The 20,976-nt window shown below is 35.9% G+C and overlaps 2 protein-coding genes across 3 annotated transcripts in view; one reads left to right on the top strand and one right to left on the bottom strand.

Moving 5' to 3' along the window:
- Positions 1-459: 459 nt before the first annotated feature.
- On the bottom strand, positions 460-19,679 carry Shark (SH2 ankyrin repeat kinase). Of its 2 annotated transcripts, none has more exons than XM_071586835.1 (16): positions 19,564-19,679; positions 19,090-19,186; positions 18,869-19,003; positions 17,147-17,311; positions 15,232-15,416; positions 14,828-14,915; positions 12,337-12,501; positions 12,005-12,234; positions 10,399-10,593; positions 9,729-10,005; positions 7,257-7,357; positions 6,992-7,138; positions 5,288-5,396; positions 4,830-5,001; positions 4,174-4,300; positions 460-1,304 (listed from the first exon to the last, which is right to left on the bottom strand). In XM_071586835.1, exons 1-16 carry the CDS (start codon positions 19,639-19,641, stop codon positions 1,092-1,094), a joined length of 2,484 nt encoding a protein of 827 aa, XP_071442936.1. In that variant the 5' UTR covers positions 19,642-19,679; the 3' UTR covers positions 460-1,091. The 2 variants fall into 2 exon arrangements, with proteins under 2 accessions (XP_071442936.1, XP_071442937.1); XM_071586836.1 differs by lacking the exon at positions 19,564-19,679 and adding an exon at positions 19,255-19,364.
- Positions 19,585-20,976, top strand: part of Roc2 (Regulator of cullins 2) — a 187,801-nt gene continuing 186,409 nt past the window's right edge. Inside the window, exon 1 of the mRNA XM_071586842.1 lies at positions 19,585-19,769. Coding sequence (XP_071442943.1) covers positions 19,598-19,769 — 172 coding nt within the window. The 5' untranslated portion in view covers positions 19,585-19,597. The remainder of the gene's footprint in view (positions 19,770-20,976) is intronic.

The raw sequence follows: 20,976 nt of genomic DNA on the forward strand, positions 1-20,976 counted from the left end.
TTGCCGTGATAACAAGAGAATTACAACCTACAGCACAATTGAAGAACTAGATTTTAGCATGTGTAATACATCCTAAACAAGCAAATTTTTAACCTAATAAGTCATGAAGCCATTCCCATGCTACAGTATGTAGATAAAGGATCAAGGCACGTAAGGTTTGTCACATATGGCACACATTCTTAGGATATAGGATTAAATTTATCAAAAATATTGGGATATAGTTGAACTATGAACAGAGTTCTCCAGGCAATTTCTATATAAGAATTGATTTGCCACCCAGAATGCCCTTAGGAGAAATTTATATCAAATTGACTTACTGCCATCAATGTGCTGCAATCACTCAATTGAGGTTTCTGATACTCATCTCTTCAGTCACATTGATTACTTGTTTTTTCTTTTAAAATGAGAAAATGTCCAGTGATTTGATTTTTCCCATTAAACTGACTTATAATTAGAGATTAAATGATGAATGGTGACATATTTAGTCAAATGAAATTTTTTTCAATATTACAACAGGAGTAATTATTGATGGCTCAATTGTAACCATGGAGACTTCACATATTTATTGCCAGATTGTTGCCCTGTTGTTCATGAAATTGCACATTCAAGCATGGCCTTTGGAAGATTTTTTTGCAATGAAACTTCAAATCATCAAGATACTTCACCAGAAGTATAAAATTAAGGTGATGAAAGATGCTCTAAATCAGTTATTTATGAATCTGTGTGTCTTACATCATCTTACTAGTATGATACAGCTACTCACTTCAAAAGCATGGATCTAAAGAGACATCTGGTGAGTTGATGTATGTAATATCATATATTCTTACTTCTCTCTCTCTTGCATAGCATTGCCATTTAAAACTGCATTGACAATGCACCTGTGCCGTGTTAATTTTCAGCATTTTTTAAAAACTCGATAAAGTTAAACAGCTGAAAACTTCAACCTCTCACCCATCTCAGTGATTAGGCTGGCTAACCTACTTGAGCAGAATTTTAGCGACCAATGTTGAAATGGGAGGTAAGAATGGCACATCTGCACAGGTACAAGAATTAGGTACATTAAAATGACTCTGAGGTAAAGAACCAGGACTTCAAACCCTTTCAGCTCTGCCATCCATTGCACTGCCAACCAGCTCCTGAACGTTCACATACTCTGCAACAGATGAAAATTCATCGGACAAGAAGGAAAAGGTAGGCCTCTCTGTTGATTTATATGCCCAGCATTTTGTAATCAACTCCCACACAACTTCTGGACATCTAGCTGGTTTTGGAAGACGCTCTCCTTTCTCCACCAACTGAATAACCTGTAATTGTTTAGTTGTTTTAGGTGTCAAAGAGGAAATAATATATGAACATCATAGCCAAAAATAAACATTGAAAATTTTATCAACTCCCATTAACATAAACTTTAACAGGATGAACACCATTCTTTAATAGTGATATTAAGGATATGACTCAAAATATAAAATGAAATTTCATTGTTTTTGTCATAACATACATTTTTTTGCAAAATTTCTGATCAAACTATGAATCCCAAGGCAGCAAAATTATGCAAGTCTGATTACACTTCTGAATTACATCTAAGTTTTAATTTGAGTTCAAAGAGTATCAACAATAAAAATCAAGCTATAGAATCAGGCTTTAGAATTTTCTCAAGAAAATTACCCATGGAGAAGAAAATCGTATACAGCGATGTTTAAGCTAGAAGTCATCAATTTCGTGAAAGAAAAAGGAAATCGCGAGACTGCCAGGATTTATCCATTAACCCTCTTAGTGCGGCGGGGATTTCAGGGGTACTAGTGAGAAGTGCGAAGGGTAATTTAAGAAAATGTATCACCTTAGAAAAAAAAACATTATGAAGTTATTTGTTTAGATATCCATATGCAGTTTTTTATTTTAAAATATAATATTGTAGTTAATAATGATGTAATACATTTACATTATCTGAAAAATAAATGTAATTACTACAGTATCATAAATTTGAAGAATATTTTTCTAGCAATTATATTTCGATTTTTAGACACAAAACTAATATTTTTTTAAAAACATTTTTCAATTGAACTACGATATTTAAATATAATAAAGAATCAAAAAGACATGCAGAAAATATTATAAATAAATAAAGAAAAACCAGTAAATTGCAAATTTTTTTGTCAGCCTCTGCATAGTTCGATTTTGTTGAAAAGGCTGTTCTCACTGAGTCAAATTGGGACTTTTCCCCATTCCTTGAGACTGCGGCAATGTGCTTACAATCTAAAGGCAGAAAAAAACCAAGTTCTAACTCACAGGGAACTGCTGACAATGTAATCCACTACACAGGGTGCAATTGATTAGATAGGATGGACGGCAAGAGAAACCAAAATGATTACAAAGTAGTGTTCTCATTTCCAATGTCTCAACAAAGTCTGAATAAGCAGCTATATATCAACACCACAACACATTCAAGAGATTACAGATGAAAACAGATTAGTAGCCTTTCAGTGGCTTTTCATAGTGGAAAGACCACTCAGAAAAAAAAACGAGCAAACAATTAGGCAGAGCTTCCCGACATGTACAAAACTGAACGAAAAATTATAGTAAGAGTTATACTTTTTGAAAAGCATTTAAAATTGCTAATAAAAAATTAAAAAAATAATTACGTAATTCTATGGAATTCAACCTATCGATAGCACAAAAACCATAAATTATTGAAGAAAAAACCATAAGTTACAGCGATTTAAACAATAGCCTACGCAAGAGCCGATATATCGGCCCGCCGCACTTTTTGCCAGGGATACGAAAGCCGATATATCGGCCCGCCGCACTAAGAGGGTTAATAAATCTTTTAAATCAAAGTTACGTTCTAGTTGGGAAAAGTCGATGTCTGGTATGAAAGACTACACAGAATCGGGAAGGATCAAAAGAGTGTCTCATGAAGAAATATGCCAGTTGATCCTGGAAAGTTGGCAGGGTGTCAGAGGGACTTGTGTAAAACATGGATTTGAAAAAGCTTGAGGCAATATTTCGATGCCAGTGCTAGAAGATGAGGTAGAGTTAACTTCAAAGAGTGAACTCAGTGATGTGCCTGAAGAGGTTATAAATGCACTTAATTCATTTAATTGTTATTCAGGTGACAAATTTCTTGGATTCGAGTTATCTACCTATCCTATCATATATTTATAAGTACGTGTATATAATATGATGCACTCTACGTATACATGAAGTACTCTGCATTAGAATAAAGAAGTATTTTAAATTAGAATAAATGAAGCATAGAAATTATGTGTTCTTCTTTTTCTCATGGATTTATGAGATGAAATAACTGTAACAGATCTGTATAAAATAGAATACAATTAGAAAAGCATGCTTCCAGACTAATTTATTTTTGCAAGACTCTTCTTTAAATTATTGTGTAGCTAGGTATGTAAATGTTTGGATTTTTTCAATTTTCATTACTTAACACACATCGTCATTTTTTTTGATCATTTGAACATCATTGTATAGATAACGCGCACGTTACTGATGGGAAAATACGGTATTCGACGTGTTCTGAAATGCTTAACTCAATCCCATCTATTTAATTATTCATGTATTCTTTATCTTCTATTTTATTACAAAACTTCAGTGCTGTATACTCTCTGATATTTAATTCTAATCTCCAATCTTTGAACCACTCCGCTATCTGGTTTAAGTCATTTTACTTTGTCTTGTGTCCTCTATCAATAAAATGAGTGATTGAAAGCAGTGAGCTTGCTCAATGAGTCAGAGGAGTGTCAAAACATAATGCTGAAGGAGGTTATTGATGAAAGGAAATGATGAATTGATTAGCCGGCCCTGGTGGCGACGGGGTAACGTTCTCGTCTGCCAACTCAGAGGCAGGCTAGGGCTTGGGTGTATGTAATTGTTATGCGAATGTTCTAAGTCCGATGTAAAGGTCAAAGTGCTGTTTTCGGATTAATGCAAAGTCAATAAATAAATAAAAGGTTTCAAATGGACCAACCTCACAAGGGATGTTAGTTGCATTGGATGGGAGAAAGAATACTACGTACTGTAATGGTAGCATAAATGACCAATTTGATATAAAAGAGTGATCACCTCTCCATCAACAGTCATGTTTTTTTTATATATACAAATCCAAATGTCTACCATGAAAGGTTTCTCTTTGCAATCTGTTTTTTCAATATCATTTCTTACTTGCACTCCACGCAAATCACTGTAGGGCTGCTTCCCATATGAAAACATTTCCCAGAGCGTCACACCAAAACTCCATACATCACTAGCATGAGAAAAAGTTCCATAGTTGAATGACTCAGGAGCATACCTAAAATGAGAATGTCAGCATCAGAACACCAATAAAAAACAGTTCAGTTTTTATCAAGCAATTATCACAATGGCATCAGGATAAACAACAAGCATTCTGATGTCCTGGTTAATTTGACAACTACAAATTTTATTTTGGAAAGCAATAATGTAAACACTCGCACGATTTGATGTTGTAATCATTTGATCATAAGAAATAAAACAAGCTTGCCGGCATTGAGAGAGAGCTTCTTGTTCTCATATTCAAATGAATTTATCCAGAAATGCCATGGATGTTTTGGACCATGTTTGAAATAAATTCCCTATTTATTTCTTTCTCTGGTTTTTCCTATGTTGAAGGCACATAATGTGCAATTAATACCAATCATTAAACCAATTTCAATTGCTATGCTACCAGCACGTACATATTTCATGCCTTGTACATTGTACAAATGTTTTCCATTGTACAAATGTTTTCCATTGTACAAATGTTTTCCATTGTTCAACATTGAAAAAAATTTTTCTTCATGGCAACAAATAAGAATACTTGCCATTTTATTGGCCAGCGTCCTCCTTGCGTTGCACGATAGTAATCACTATCTACTCCTAAAGCTCTTGACAGGCCAAAATCTGATATCTTAGCTTGCACCTTTGATGCTAAAAGGATATTTCGGGCAGCCAGGTCTCTATGAACAAAACCTTTCTCCTCCAAGTAGCTCATACCTAAAAGAAAATATACATACGATCAGTGTTAACATGCAACTGTGGAGTAGTCTTTTATCTTATGCACAGACCCCAGTTAGCTTGGATGTGCTACTATTTTGAGGAATCAATATTTTTAATACAGCAAATGCAACTCACTAAGATGTTATAATGCATCATGTAATTCAAGTAAATGCATGTAGGTTAATTTTCACCTCAATTCCAAAACCAAGAGATGATGAAATCGAAAATTTGGTACATTTACTAATCACTTTTACTATTGTACACTGTCAGGCAGTTTTCTTACCACAAGCTATTTGAGATGCCCACAATTTCAGTTCATAAGCTGGACTAGCTTGCTCAGGAGATTCAAGAAGAAAATCCAGCATTGAACCAAGTGCTAATAGCTCTTGAACCTAGAAAAGCAACAAGCATTAATTAGTGGACAGACAAACACAGTAATCAAGTTCAGAGTTCACCTGAACTGAAAATGTATTGGAACATGTGATCCATACACAGATGGAGGGAGGGAGATCCTTCCCATTAGCCATTTGTGGTTTCCCTAAAAGACCTGGTACCAAGAAAATAACACAGCTTGAAAATGCAAAATCATGATGGCGTCAAAAGCACTCATTCATTATCACCTCAGGTTTTCAGGCAGAGGTGATGTATTAATGATCAGAGCAAGCTGATGCCAGCACGTGCCTTAAGGTCATGTCCTGTCTGATAATAGCTATTATGCTAGACCCACTAGCACAAGTGGACTAAGTATGTTACACATATAAATATAATTCCACCCAGGACACCATTATGGCAGCATCAACTAGAAATTGGTGCTTTCCTATGCTCCTGGTGATGCTAACTCAGTTCCAGAAATCTGTACATGGGTGTCTGGTCAACCACAAGGCTATTGGGGACAACCAAGTCCTACTCACACTCCTCACCATCTCACACATGCCAAGTTCATGAATGAGTTTTCAGCACTATCTAAACTTAACTTGGAAGCAAATAAACTGGAGAGACATGGACTCAAAGAAGGGAGCTGAGTAACAGATGGACTACTCTGTGAAGGTACCAATGCCCGTTATAGGAACTTTAGGAGGAGTAATGGCTTAATCGTTATGAAACTCAAATGCAACCCATAAAATATGGCACAATTCTAGCATCTGGCCCATTTTCTATCAGGTATTCAGACATTTCTTGTCCACGACATCATCAGAGTGAAAAAACTAAACTAAGCAAAGTGTATTTCATAAATTAATAATTTTTGTCCAAAATAAAGAAATAGTGACAAAAAATCTTAAAAAGAATCAGCATGATGATACCTTTTTGCCAATATTCTCAATAGTGATACTAAAGGATAAAAAGGACAAAAAAGAGAGAGTACAGCATTCATCCAAGATATAAAAGTCAAAAAAGCTTAAGCTAGAGTGTTCAAAGAAGTGAGTTTCCTCTCACATGACTCAGGCACAGATTCAAGTTACAAAAGGAATAAGTACCTGGAATTTGTAATAGAAACAATTGATATGGGAGGATCAACACAAGTTGATGTAGAAAGGACCCACATAAATACAAGTATTTTCTTCTTTTACATAACATCAATCATGATGAACTTTTACAGCCAAGTGTGATCTATGGGATGGCACTATTCCAAATGCTCACTCTATGTTCACTCAGTCACAGTAACAATTATCATGATTAATTGCTACTTGGATACAAACAATATTATTCTACAAGTTCTTGCATGCTGATATATGACTCATAAATTGAAAGAGAATCCTGTTTGTTCTGCCCCTAAGAGCACTATTATAAATAATTGAGAATATTTTCCTGAAGTCACTACTGCAGCATAGTTATCAACTAAATATGCATTCAAGTATTCATTTGGCCAGTGGAGAGGTTTTTAAAAAAATACTAGCGGAAGTTCACCTGCCAATATAAAGGTATGATGACCACTTTTTGCTGCTTAATGAGTATTAATCTAGAGAGATTATATACGTTAAAAACTTACCATTAGTAGAGTTTGCCCTTCTGAAATTCCAATTAGTTTTACAACACAGTGATGATTCAAATCCATCATGACTACAGCTTCCCGCAGGAATTCTTCTCTATTAGATGCAACATGTTCATGATGGAGTGTTTTCACAGCCACATCAAGCTATTAAAAAAACACAACCAAAACATCACTTGCAATATTATCACTACTTCCAAGTAACATATGCACGTAGTGATAAATGAGATAATTATGGTTGGGGGAAGTTTTGAACTTTACCAACCTTCATTCTGTTGGGAGCATGGTAAATTCCTTGATACACAGATCCAAACTCCCCCTCTCCGATCACAGCTCCAAGAGTCAAATATTCTCTTGGGATGTTCACTTCAATGAGAAGGAAGAAAAAAACATCAACATAAGAGATCAAAGGTTTAAGAATTGAAATATTTGAGAATTGTGATAATAAAAGGGAACATTTATGGAATATAAATATTAAAAGGTAAGAAGGTGTAAAATGTCCACAGGGAAGAATACAAAGGTTGACTTTGAAAGAACATTGGTATCACCATGTAGGTAATGCAGATGCAATCAATAGATTATGACATTATTTCACACTTGAAAGATCATATGGTCGATGGGGAAATAATTTTTTGTTTCCACGACACTTCCATGATTTTCGGCTATATTGTACTCCAGAGAAATAAATATACGAAAACTCTCACTTCCATTCAAGTAATTAACTTTACATTGGAGATCTGGTGATGGATAATACACCAGAGCAATGGGAGCTCTATACTATCCTACTGAATCAATTTTCTTATGATAACACCACACACATCAACATAGCGTGGTTTCTCTCCATGCAGAAACAGAGTGACAAGTCTTCAATTCTTATCACTGATGTAGCAATCAACAAACATAGTTATCTGAAGTGAAAATTTGTTACATAATTTAATACTGTGCTGCACCTTCAGCAATTACAGCATATTTAAACAATAATATGATTAAAATAAGTGACAAGCAGCTATAGAAAACCTGATACATGAAAGATAACTGAATACTGCCTAGTTTCACTCTTTTTGGCATTGCCTCATCTTGACCCTTTCGCTGAGGTGTGTGATTTTATAAAAACTATGTCCACCAAAATAAATTAATAAATGCAACAATTTCAGACTGTAATGCAAATTTAGTGGATTGCTTTGTTAAAAGTTCCTGTCAGGGCATCTCCCACAGTTTCTTGAAATTAATAAATATTTACAATAAATAAGCAGTGAATCTTCATTATTGTTATTACTTCCATGTTTTTATTATTTAGATTATTTAGTTATTTTGGGAGTCATAAAGCTTATGGAGATGCAGTGCCCTCCATTTTCACAGCATTTGAGATTAAGGGTTCCGGGGAGTTAATCACAGCGAAAGGGTTAATAGTGTCTGGCATAATTTGGTGGAATTTCTCCATTATGGAAATAAAAAATGAAACTTTGCACTTCACAAAAAATCTTTAGTACACATGACCTGACTTTCCAATCACTGCGACACCATCAGACAAACATTCTTACAATATGTGGGTTCACAAACACTCTCTGAAAGACTAGGGAAGTAGGACTAGAGGGATAAGAAATTGTTTTCAATGACAGTGGCCTACAAGAAATGGACTAAGTGTATGAGTAATTGGTTGCTAATGTCATTAGGGGAGTGGGTGGGGGAAACAACATGTTGTTGAACAATAATGGGTTTCTCTGAGCATTTGTAATTACAATAAAATCTTGATTAACCTTGCTACGCTCTCTTTCCAACACCACAAAAATTTAATAAAAATCACAATTGTAAAGATAATTAAATACTTTGATACACTTTAAAAAAATACAAGTTTGAAATACCTTAGCTTTCTTGAAAGCTTTCAATAGTATTTAATGTTTTAATTTATAAATTTTATCACCAATTGTACTTTCTCATTATCCTTTCCCCGACAATCATTAGTCCTATGAATTCCATCTTCTTCTTAAAGGTAAGCAAACATATAGTTCTAGTATTCAACATATAGGTCATTAACTATCTACACTGCATTATTTTACTTGGTATCTCACAATGAATCCATATCAGTGATCCATTGTCAATATTCATCCTTGACCATTCATTTGTTTTTTCCTGGCAACGTGATTGGTTTAGCTTTCCGAGGAAAATACACTCTGTGATTTACTTGACAATAGTTGTGTGAACTTAAAAATTATTCAACCCTTATAAAAATGGCCAAAAAATGGAAAAAATTGTCCTATACATTGCTAAAAAAAACTAATTAATCACATCGGAGTCAACTCTCAAAGTGCTGCAAATTAGTGTGACTGCTGCTTTGACCAATTTTTTATGGCAAATTTTATCAATGAATGCCTCATTACACCCATAAATTACCAGTTGCTATTAGTTTTATGGCATTTAATTTTTTCCCCTGGTTCCCCTCAGGCATAGGTGTGGATATTAGGCATTGGAGTGCAGAATGAATTCTCCCATTAGCAACCCATTTACTTTGCCCATTTCCTGCAGCAGCCCCCTTTCACGAACAACAGTGCCTCTTCTCCTACTCACCTGATTACTCTTTCTGGCCACATATTAATCCACTTATCATTAAAACCTAAACCTGATGATGTTTTCGTACGAACCCAGGTGATTACATATTTAAGATTTTTTGTGGAATAAATTTCATCGTTTGAATGCAAACATTGCTCTTATGGCACTTAAAGACTATAAACTCAATTACCTTTGTCAATAGAAGAGTTATGGCAAACCCTAAATGGGCTGTGAGACTGGAAGGCATCCACAACCTTCTCCTCACCTCTCCTACTCGCAGGAGTAGTACTTTTAGTTGACGAGGAAGGACTTGTTGCTATAGATGTCACCCCCTTGCTTGATACTGGTGAAAGTGATGAAGATGAAGAAATTACCGAGGAGGATGAAGTAGATGGAGGCATAAAGGCAGGATTGCATACAGAACGGTTGTGAAATGGAGGCAGTGGTGGAGGAATACCTCTAGAAACCTGAAAAATATTGAAGGCAAACATAAGGAATAGAGATATTATCTCAGCAGAATAAAAACACCTAGAAATATATTGGCATTTACCAATGTTAATAAATTAAATCTCCAAATGAATTTCCCTACTCCAATTCTCAAAGCTACAAGACAATTCACAGGTGCTTTGCAAACAATCACAAGTGAAAATGAGAACATTTTTTCACAATCACATACAAGGTGAGTGAAAAATTCTGATACATGAAGATATAAAGGTAAAAATGCAATGAACAATTTCTACAAGAAATACTAGTTTTTCCATTTGAAATAATGATATCAAAAGGATAAGAATGACTTTTTCACAGAACATTACATGTTATCCTCAGTTAAAGTAAGCTCCAATGGTTTGAATTATTCTTACCCCATTAACTTGAGTGGTGTGGGGGCTTTGAAGTTCTGCAGGTAGAGGCGGCAGAGGCGGAGGAGTTGAAGCCTTCTTGGGGGTAACGGGACGTCCTAATATAGCTGGCAACCCATCAGACAGCATTGAGTAATGTCCAATCACATGCTCCAAGGATTCCAAATAGGGACCATCGTCAATAAAGTAAAATTTATCCTATAACATATAAAAAGATTAACTGTATCATTCAAATTCATTATACTGCAGACACATTTGTGGCATCTTTCAGGAATTAAAGAAAACATTAGTTCTTCATAGGTGAAGTATCACAACACACATACACACTTTTCATTTTGAATTTTAGCATAGAAATGAAATTATGTGATGTAAAATTAAAGAATATCTATTATGGAGTTCCTAAGAAAATAATTGAGTTCTCTTTATCCCAACGGGTACAGCAGTTAGGAATTGTAACAAGGAGAAGAAATGTAAATATGAGGGTAGGCTGAAAACTAATGCACACATGCTTGTACATCACAAACAAAATGACCTCCGGAAGCACTCCTGGTGGCATGTGGAAGTAACATTCCCCCTATACATGAATGCGCAGGTTTGAGGTCGTTACATTCATCCAGTGTATTTCAAGAAGCGGAAGTATGGAGACGTGTTCTAGTGCTATGTCAATGTGAGTTAAACAGCGTGCTGTTATCGACAGCTGCCTTAACCTCATCAACTGAAGTGTAATGATTACCCTTGAGGTGTCTCTTGAGTTGAGGAAAGAAATACAAATTGCAAGGTGCAAGATCGGGGGAATAAGAAAGACATCGGTTCAAATTTCACGTTTCGCAGTCTCTCCAGTTGCGGGTGAGGTGTAAGAATAAGTGTTGTTACTTCGCAAATTTTTGGCAACAGGCTGCCTTTAACATGACAAACTCGACCAATATGGTTTGCGATACGCTTCGGAGTGATTCACCGGTCATTTTGATTCAAATCTTTGAAGAGTTTGCGGTGTTTTTATCGTCTGTGGCAGTGATCAGACGTCCACTGCGTGTTTCATCAACAATTCTGGCTTCTCCAGGCTCGCAACCACAACAATTTACTACCCATCGATTTACAGTAGACCTATCAACAGCATCACCACCATAAACAGCCTTATAACGATGATGAATCTCAGTCTAATTTTCCACGTTGTTGTTTTACATGTGGTATTGTTCCTTTTTATGGTTGGTGACCTAACACCCCCCGCCACACGCCCTTGCGGTGGCTTGTGGGGTATTATGTAGATGTAGGAGTCACTTTTTCAGCAGTTAAAAATTTGATAACAGCATGCAGTTTCACTTGCATTGGCATAGCATTAGAACATGTCTCCATACTTCCGCTTCTCAAAATACACAGGATGAATGTAATGACGTAAAACCTGCGCACGCTAGTTGAGGGGAAATGTTACTTCCACAAGCCAACAGGAGAGCTTCTGAAGGTCATTTTGTTTGTGGTCTCTAAGCAGGTGTGCATTAGTTTTCAGCCTACCCTCGTATCAATGAGGAGCAGCATCCTGATTTCCCTCCTTACCTCTGATCTAGATAGTTATTAATATCAAAATTCTTAATGAGAATACAAAAATATTTACCTTCTTCCTGATTTGGAAATGATATGGTTGGCCAGCATGTAACATGGTCAGTACATATCCTCCTCCCTTGCGATCACTCCAGCGAACCAAGAATATACCAACCATTCCATCCTCATCTTCTCCCAACTCTTTATCACTCTCCATCAACATTTCCACCGCCTTATTTCGGCTTATGCTTCCATGATACCATTCCTTGCGATTGCTCTTGGCAGATGGTGGCTTATAGTTCCCTGTTTTAGAGTCAAACAGGATACATTAACAAAGTTCTGATACTCACGCAATTTGTACATGTGGTTTAGAATGCCAACAGTGAAGTGTGAGTGAAAGCTTACTCAAAATTTCTTCGCATTCGGTGAAGTCTCCCTCAGCAGCTAGGTCAGCTGGAGTTTTGTCTCCCCCTCCAGGGGTTCGAGGGTGAGCTGGAGCATCCAAAGCAAGAAGAGCTCTGACCACCTCCACATGTCCTCGGTATGCAGCCTCGTGAAGGGGTACCCAACCTGAAGAGGAATACATAACAGTTGTACATCAGGGTACAGTGGATCGAGTAATTACTACACATTTCTACAACTACCAAAACTCATTACTGATGTAGAAGTATTGCTTAGCATTTTTAATCAGTGAATACCCATACACTACTGGTACTTTAGGGATATATTTCAGCACCTTTCTCGACCCCTACTTGAGGTGCTTTGTGGAGGGCACTTTGAGTGAGTACGCCGTCCGTCGGATGGGACGTTAAACTGCGGACCCCTTGGCGCCTTTCGTAAAGAGTAGGCTAATGCCGATGCCGGGTTTCTCTCCACCCTTCATCCTTTCCTATCCATCCCCTATGGTGCAAATGACCTCAGCTGTCGGTCGCCTCCCCTCAAAACTACTACTACTTCAGCACCTTTGAACATATTATTCAATTAATGCTTCAAATGTTTGCAAAATCTGAGGGGAAATAATATATATGAAAATTGAATGCAATATTTGATTCAAGTTTGAGGGGGTTCACCATTCAGTTTTATTTTCCAAATTATCAACTTTCCCTGAAATAATTCCTTGAAAATCACTACACACTCATGGAATAATAGAAGGCCCAGGTTCAATTCTGGGTGGATATCTCTGAGCACCCTCAATTTAACCTGAGCTGTATTATATTTTGAGACCCAGTTCTTCCTGCGACACCATGCATAGTACAAGGAAAACAATTTGCACCCATACCCTGATATGTGAATTTTAATGAGCTGGATATGGCTTAGTACAAGGTTAACTTCATCCTCACCCATCAAAGTGACATTCAGATTAACTACTGCACCTTTTTTTATATATACAGTTCACCAAAAGCGTTGGCAATTAGTGGTATACCTTTTAATATTTATACCAGTTTGTAATCATTCCAATTTTCTTAGAATAATGCCTTAACTGTCTAAAACTCTGGTAAGTTGAATATTACACATACTCATAACATACTGCTAGTGATGTGTCATTACATAATTTGAGTTATATGAAAACAAGGTACATTAAATGAAATCTGAATATTGGAGATGATTTTGACCAGTCATTATAGATAATGAATCACCATTAATGTGGGCATGCCTATAAATCTGTTCCTATTGATGCAATAGTGTTACAAGTGTGCCAGCCCTGGTGGCAGCAGGGTAACGTCCTCGCATGCCAACCCAGAGGTTGTGGGTTCGAATCCCGCCAAGGTGGGTTTTCCTCCACCTAAGGCTTGGGTGTATGTATTTGTGTTGATTGTTTTTTCATTGCCAAAAGTCCGATGAAAAGGCCGAGGTGCTGATTTCGGACTAATGCAAAAATAAATAAAGTATCCAATACTTGTTAGTTTAAGTGTTTACATTTAGTACCTATTAATACGGGGTGCAATGCTTGAATCAGGACTAATTTAAATTTCCCACCATATCGCAGTTCCACTGGAGGTTGCAATTGCCAATCTTGAAAGCTATAGGCATCTAGTAAACAGTCATAACCTCAAAATGGCTGAGATGTTACCCACAAGTGCAGAATACAATCAAAGCCACTAGCCGCTATTATTGAAAGTGTTCACGCTGGGAATTATATTTCCAAATAGTTTGATTAATCTGGCACCCCAGATCAACTGTTAACGATATTGTGGCTAAGTATAATGATTCGGAGAAGTCTGGGGGAGGTTTCACTAACCCGGCGAGGACATCTCATTGAGGAAATGTGGACTTGTCTGGATTTAAGTGCCGCACCCTGTATAGGTAATTATATTTATGAATCACAGGATAGCTACATAGGAGATAAAACCAAATGATTATGTTTAAATAACATTTTAGGTCTTACAGAAATTTCATTACCATTGGAAAATTCTTACCCATTTTAGACAACATTATAACAGTGAGCTCAGTACTCTTTATTATTTAGTCTAGCACATGCATTAACAAGAATGTTCACACGTATAATTAAAATCCATTATACCAAAATAATTGTAAGTGGAAATTAAGCATCTTCCATTGATATGTGCAATGATAAATGGTAAAATACTAATGCTTATGAAAAAATAAAGGAAAGTAAGCTGTTTTGACAATGCAACATATAATTATGCTCAATACTGCTCTTATGGTTAAAAATGTTTACCAATTGTTTACCACCTTGGCTACTTATGTAATTTTGATAAGTGTTTCTTAGTTTATATTAATTAATGCAAATTATAAAATAACAAAAATGCATACTATACATGGCATAGCATAAATAAAAATGACTGAATGCAAAACAAAATAGTTGCTGGAACATAAATTGGTTGGTTCACTCTTTTACTGATTTCAGATATCAGCGATTTAATGCTCTACATACCTGTTTCAGTATTCCTTACTTGAACATTCGCTCCACCCATCTGAACTAAAGTTCTTACAGTGCTAGGCAAGTTCATTTGGCAAGCGTACTGAAATTAAACATCGAGTGTGATTTACCAATGAAACAAAAATGAGTGAACTGAAAAAATACACAAAAATATAAAAAAATAAACTAATAAAAATATACTATAATGGTTTAAATAAAAAAATATCACGATCTCAAACATCACTCCCAATACATTACGGCATCCTTACTAACTCAAATAAAAAAATGGCAGATCAATATGAATATATAATCAAGAAAAAATTAATGGGAGTAAATAATATCAGGTTTCAGCAACTTTAAATGTTATTAATTTGGTTGGTTAACTTTGGAAAGAATACATAATGAGGAAATTTACTTACATGCAATGGAGTATTTCCAGCAGTGTCTCTACAGTTTATATTTGCTCCACTTTCTATGAGTTTCTTAAGAATTTCATCCTTCCCCAATACACTGGCCAGATGAACAGCAGTCTGTCCTTCAGCATTTTTAGCATCTACACTCCTATAGCCACACTTAAGGAGTTCTGACACCACTGTATAGTTTCCTGTTGAGTAGCAGAATAAAACCACAATGAACGACTTAAATAATGACCAGAATGAATGCATATACAACATTTTAATCTGTATCACTTTCAATGTTTTAAATGAAGAAGTTATACATAGATGGAAATATAGTATCATTGAAACATCATCAATATAAGAAACTAAACATTAAGCATCACAGAGAGTGGTGAAGGTTTTTAAAAATGACCGTGAATACTGCATTTTACCTAAAAAGAGGAAAAACTGTACATCACTTCTCAAGAAAAGTTTTGCTATTGAAAAACATCAATTTCTCAACTGCTCTCTATTTAGTTTCTATCTTGAATTTTGCTACTTTTCCGATTTCCATTGTTTTCAAAGCTTGATTAGAGAACTAACTTCAGTATTTTTTTTACCAAGAATAAGCACTTCCCCATTCTTGTTTAAAGTTAGCCAAGTGGGACCATTACATTAATTACTGTAGAGGTATATGATGAGTAGTAGTAGTAATTACAGGAGGCAACTGACAGCTGAGGTCATTTGTGCCATTAGGGATAGGTGGGTAATTTGGTATGGGTAGGGCATCCAGGGAAGGAAGAAGAGTGGAAAAAAAGCCGGCATTGGCATTATCAAGAACTGTAAGGCGCCATGGGGTCAACAGTTTCACGTCCCAAGTAATGGAGGGAGTGATCTCTACTCGTAGCACCATAAGTAGGAATCGGGACACCACTGAAAAATCCAGTCATGGCTGGGATTTGAACCTAAGCCTTCGGGATGGGAATCCAAAGCATTAGCTATGTCACTATCCTGATTATCTTAAGATTAAAACAGTTTTTAGAAAATTGACAAAATTTCACACTTAATTACCACAAATTATTGAATTATTATGGTGTTCTACCACTAAAGGTAGGTTTTGAATGAACAAAGACTGAACAATTACACATTTCCTTGCATCTCCTAACAAATCACAACCTGGGAGCTAACATTCTTAGTGAGCCTCTCTTCAATTCAGAATATTTCCTTCATCCCATCCAGCATCCCTATCCCATTCTTATACCTTCCTCGCTTGCCCAATGTTCTCTTCTATAACAGTCTTCAACAACATCCCATTCCCAATCAAAATGTTATGCATCCATCTTTCCTGCCTCCTTTGGATTTATCCCAACAGTCCCCTGTCCTCCCCACCTTGCCTAGAATCTCCTCATTTGTTTTCCTTTCTGTCCACTTTAACTTCTCCATGCTTCCCCGCATGCAGATTTCAAAACCTCCAATGTACACCTATCATTCTGCTTTATTGAAAGATGTATTTGTTATCAATGTCTCATCTTGTTTTACTGACCATGTTTCCACACCTTACGAAACTACATTCCATACCAATTTTAAAATCTTTTCTTAACACATTTCTGGGAAAACTTCTTTCCCTAATGTAATTCTTCTTCTGCTACTACCTTGAGCATCATAGTCCAAAACCCTTCTAAGACAAGTAAATTGCTCCACCTGGTCTAGTTTTTGCATTTTGTTTGAAATTATATCATAGCCTTCCTCTTTCTCAAAAACCTCATAAAAATTGTTTTGTTTACATTGATTCTCATCCCACTCTTATTACACTAACTTTCTAATGTACTCAGCAATGACTGCAACTCTTCAGTTGACTGGCTAACTAAAGCCTGATCATTTTTTTTTGTGTAAATACAAGAAATCCAAATAGAAATATAAAGAAGAAAAATCTAAAGAGCACTCTTTAAGACCATACCTTCCTTTGTAGCTCGGTGCAACAGATTGGTTCGACCATGCTTTCTCGCATCATGAGGCGGGGGATCTTTGAGGCAAACCTTCTTCAATCTTGTCTCAAGGCCATGGGAATCCCCTTGATAGTGCTCTATCAAAGTCTCCAGGCCATGATGCACTGTATGCTCATCTAGTAAAAAGATAAAATGCGTGCTTTAAGAGTGAATTTCTAATTTAAGTTTAACAAAATGCCATACAATATCACACGCTTAAACAAACAGGGAGAAAGATTGGCTTGGATTGATTTCACAACTGTTTCGTATGGACCAGAATACCAAGATTTCACTATGCTCATCATCAAGGCTAATTTTCATCTATTAACTTCAGGTTTCTGGGATGAAAATAAAATATATTTTTTCATTTGGTATGGTAGGGGGATGTGGGGGATTTAGGCCAGTATGTTTGACAGTGAATGGTCTTCCAACAAAAGGGCCAGGAAAATTAGAAAAATATGAAATCTGTCAAAAAATACAGGCAATTTGGATAACTGACCCCTCTTATGGGAGCAGGAATTTCCTGCAATGGAATACAGACAATTTAATGCTGGCATATAATTCCAGATTTTGAGTTATATTTGACATAGTAGAAGGGGCAAAGAATGAAGAACAGCACAACAAAGAAAATTTGAAATGAATTAGATAAAATGCAAACAAGAATTGGATGCAAAAAGTGTCAGCAGCTGATAAAGAAAGTGCCAGGGAATAGATTAGAAGAGGGCAACTTTTCTTTCCAATATATTTTAACTTACAATATACTTTAACTTCCAATATATGAAGGACTAGCAAGAGCTGATGACTGAAATTAAAGCATGCCAGTGCCTGATAAAATCAGAATTGCAGCTGATACAGAAGAGACCATATCCACATCAATATATCACAAGTCGCCTATCACACGATAGCCCCCCCCCCCAAATTGGACCCACTGAACATTTCATATTTTTTCTTACATATGCCATTATCCTTGAAAGAATTAGTCGGTAAATATGAATTAACATTATATTTAGCAATAATATACCATTAAAATCTATGCTCTATCTATGATTTTATTACTGTCGCAGTGCAATAAATTATTTAAATCATGATTCAACCAAATCAACATGCGAGGTATTTATTGAAATGAAATTTGCCCCCATCTAAAAACATAGGCTCATTTTTTTCTTCGGCCTCCCTCTTCCACACAAAAAACTGGGCTGAGACTGTTAAATTGACTCGCAACTTGGAGACATCGAAGGTTCACTTGAATACCACTGGAATTCTGGAGGTGCAATCTAACTCTCAATCTGCCATTATTCACACTTGTACGTGAAGGAGACAGCAAATAAATGGGGAAAGTACAAACATAAAACTGCTGACATTTATTGTTATTTCAACAAAACAAGTCACTCGTGAAAATTAAGTAACCAAATATATCAAATCTTCTCTCATTAACCCAAAACCAATCACGAACAAGTAGTTCACCACTGTCACCTGCAATAATCTATGAGGGATACGGTCTTCATGCATACTACTTAAACGAACACAAAGCGCTACACCATCAATACTTCATAGGCTATAGTTCTCAATTTTTTCTCCCTAGCTTTTCGTTGTTAGGAGAATGACATATTTTCCCCGATGCATAATGTATAAATCAAATCTAAAATAAACTATGAAAAACTTCACTAGTTTTTTGGTTCACAAAATTGACTCACCTATTGAGAAAAATGCATCTTCTCCATGCCTTCTGATTTGATAATGCACAGGTTCATTTCCATGCATAACAGAGAGAACATAGTCCCCTACTGCTGTGTTACTTTCTCGAACCAAGAACAGACCATCTTCTCCGCCTACCAAGATTAGGAATTACAATGGCTATTAACTACAAGAAACAGTTAATAATAACACATTATGATGATAAAATAGAACACGCCACCATTTCTTAATATATTCTCTGCAGCTTCACGAGTAATCTTTCCATGAAACCAGCGTATGTTGTCGTCTCCGCTCATTGTCTGGACCATCAGCTCCGTCTGCAATTATCACCAACATTTATGTTTTGCCACTATTTCCAACATAAAAGTGTTCAATGCGAACTTACTTTATCTTATGATTTTGCTCTAAGCTCAAGTTTCAAAGTATATTATCTCATGAACTTTGGAATAATATCCATTAAAATAGTGACAAATGACAACATTCGCTACACCTCTGACATTTCCATCTCAACTCACCTGTTTCCTGCTCAAGTAAACAGGAAGCGCAACAGGTGAAACAAATGTGATCGTATAGATCAAGTGAAAGATTATTTTTTAATGTCATACTTCAAAAAATATATTTAAATAACTCTAAAAATTTAAATTACAACTTGAAATTAATTTTGTTGTTGATTTAATAGCGATAAATAACTTGCCTTCATTAGTATGAACTTCGAAACTGCTTTCAACATGGCAGATGAAAACGTCAACATGGCAGATGAAAACGACAACATAGACCGAGGAGATGGCGAAGCTCAGAAGCCAGAGAAAATGTTTACCCTGAAAAAGTGGAACGCTGTCGCCATGTGGAGCTGGGATGTAGAATGTGATACTTGTGCCATTTGCAGAATTCAAGTCATGGGTGAGTAACATTTTAAAAATTCTTGCCCACTACCAGGGTTAGTAGAGTTAGATCAGCTTATTTACCCAATCATGGATTTACTTCGTTGTCTTGAGAGTATAGGGTAGTCAATGCGCAATGTGTAGCTTAACTAACTTATGGCCGTTGTAGACGATGATCATAGCGGCTAATGAAGTGTAACCAACCCCCCTATCCGATACCTGTCCCAGGCTGACTCATTGTACGTTCACCGAAGGTCGCGTAGGTAGTAAACTCACCGTCTTTCGCTGGAAACTCTGTCTTGACTGGATGTGACTCATACACTTAGAAAAAATTCACCATCTGTATTTGTCTTCGAAAAATGTTATGTTAAAGAAGGAAGATGTTTCAAAATCCGCCATATAGTTTTACGTTTGGACCTTGGGTGTACGTAAATATAACATGTATTTTTAAGGCTAATTCATCGTGCACGGGATAAATTGTTGATGTAAATATTTATGGAGAGCTGTATAAATGCTCGAAGAGCTTCCTTGCAATTTTTTGAAATTTATATCATAAGTGCTTTGAAATGACAACTGAATTTTCTCATTATAGCTCCATATTCTTTCATTTTTGGAATGTAAATAAATCCTACAACTGTAAAATTTAAGAATTTCTGCTTGTGCGTACTATGGAGTAATGTAGTATGCATATGCAGTTTCTTATTTTTATCATCGTATTAATAATCATCATTATTATTATAGAATGGGATTCACTGTCGAAAAGTTACACTTATGGAACCACTATCCATGTTATGTTTACCTTTTGGCAACATTTGTTCTCAATTTGGATTGTTACTTGATGATAATTAGTTATTTAAATGAGCTCTAATTTTTAAACTGAGTGAGAAAGCAGTTAATATTCTTGTAACATTAACACACAGCCTCTCGTGGTAGACATAGAGGAATTTCAGTGTCAGAAGGGAAAGCATTTCAGTGATTCAGGCTGCCTTTGACTGCAAAGGAAACTTATTTATCTGCACACGGTTTGGTTTAGGTTTATTTCATGTTCAAACAAAGCCGAATATAGCATAACATTTTCAATTAAATGTTTAAAAATGATGAATAAAAATCTTGGGAAAAAGTCTAAATGACCCTAGTTTTAGCAGTGAACCACTTCTAGAGGTACCATTATGGTAATTTAAACTAAAAACTCTACCTTAATGAGAAAAATATTGTGATTATGTGCC

This window comes from Hetaerina americana, unplaced genomic scaffold (genome assembly GCF_022747635.1).
Source record: "Hetaerina americana unplaced genomic scaffold, ioHetAmer1.1.p SCAF_265, whole genome shotgun sequence".
Taxonomy (NCBI): domain Eukaryota; kingdom Metazoa; phylum Arthropoda; class Insecta; order Odonata; family Calopterygidae; genus Hetaerina; species Hetaerina americana.

Coding starts and splice junctions, on each gene's coding strand:
- Shark (XM_071586835.1), bottom strand. CDS start 19,641: ATGTTGTCGTTTTCATCTGCCATGTTGACGTTTTCATCTGCCATGTTG. Junction 17,312..18,868: donor AGATGCATTTTTCTCAATAG/GTGAGTCAATTT, acceptor TCTTTTTACTAG/ATGAGCATACAGTGCATCAT. Junction 10,594..12,004: donor ATTTCCAAATCAGGAAGAAG/GTAAATATTTTT, acceptor TATATGTTATAG/GATAAATTTTACTTTATTGA.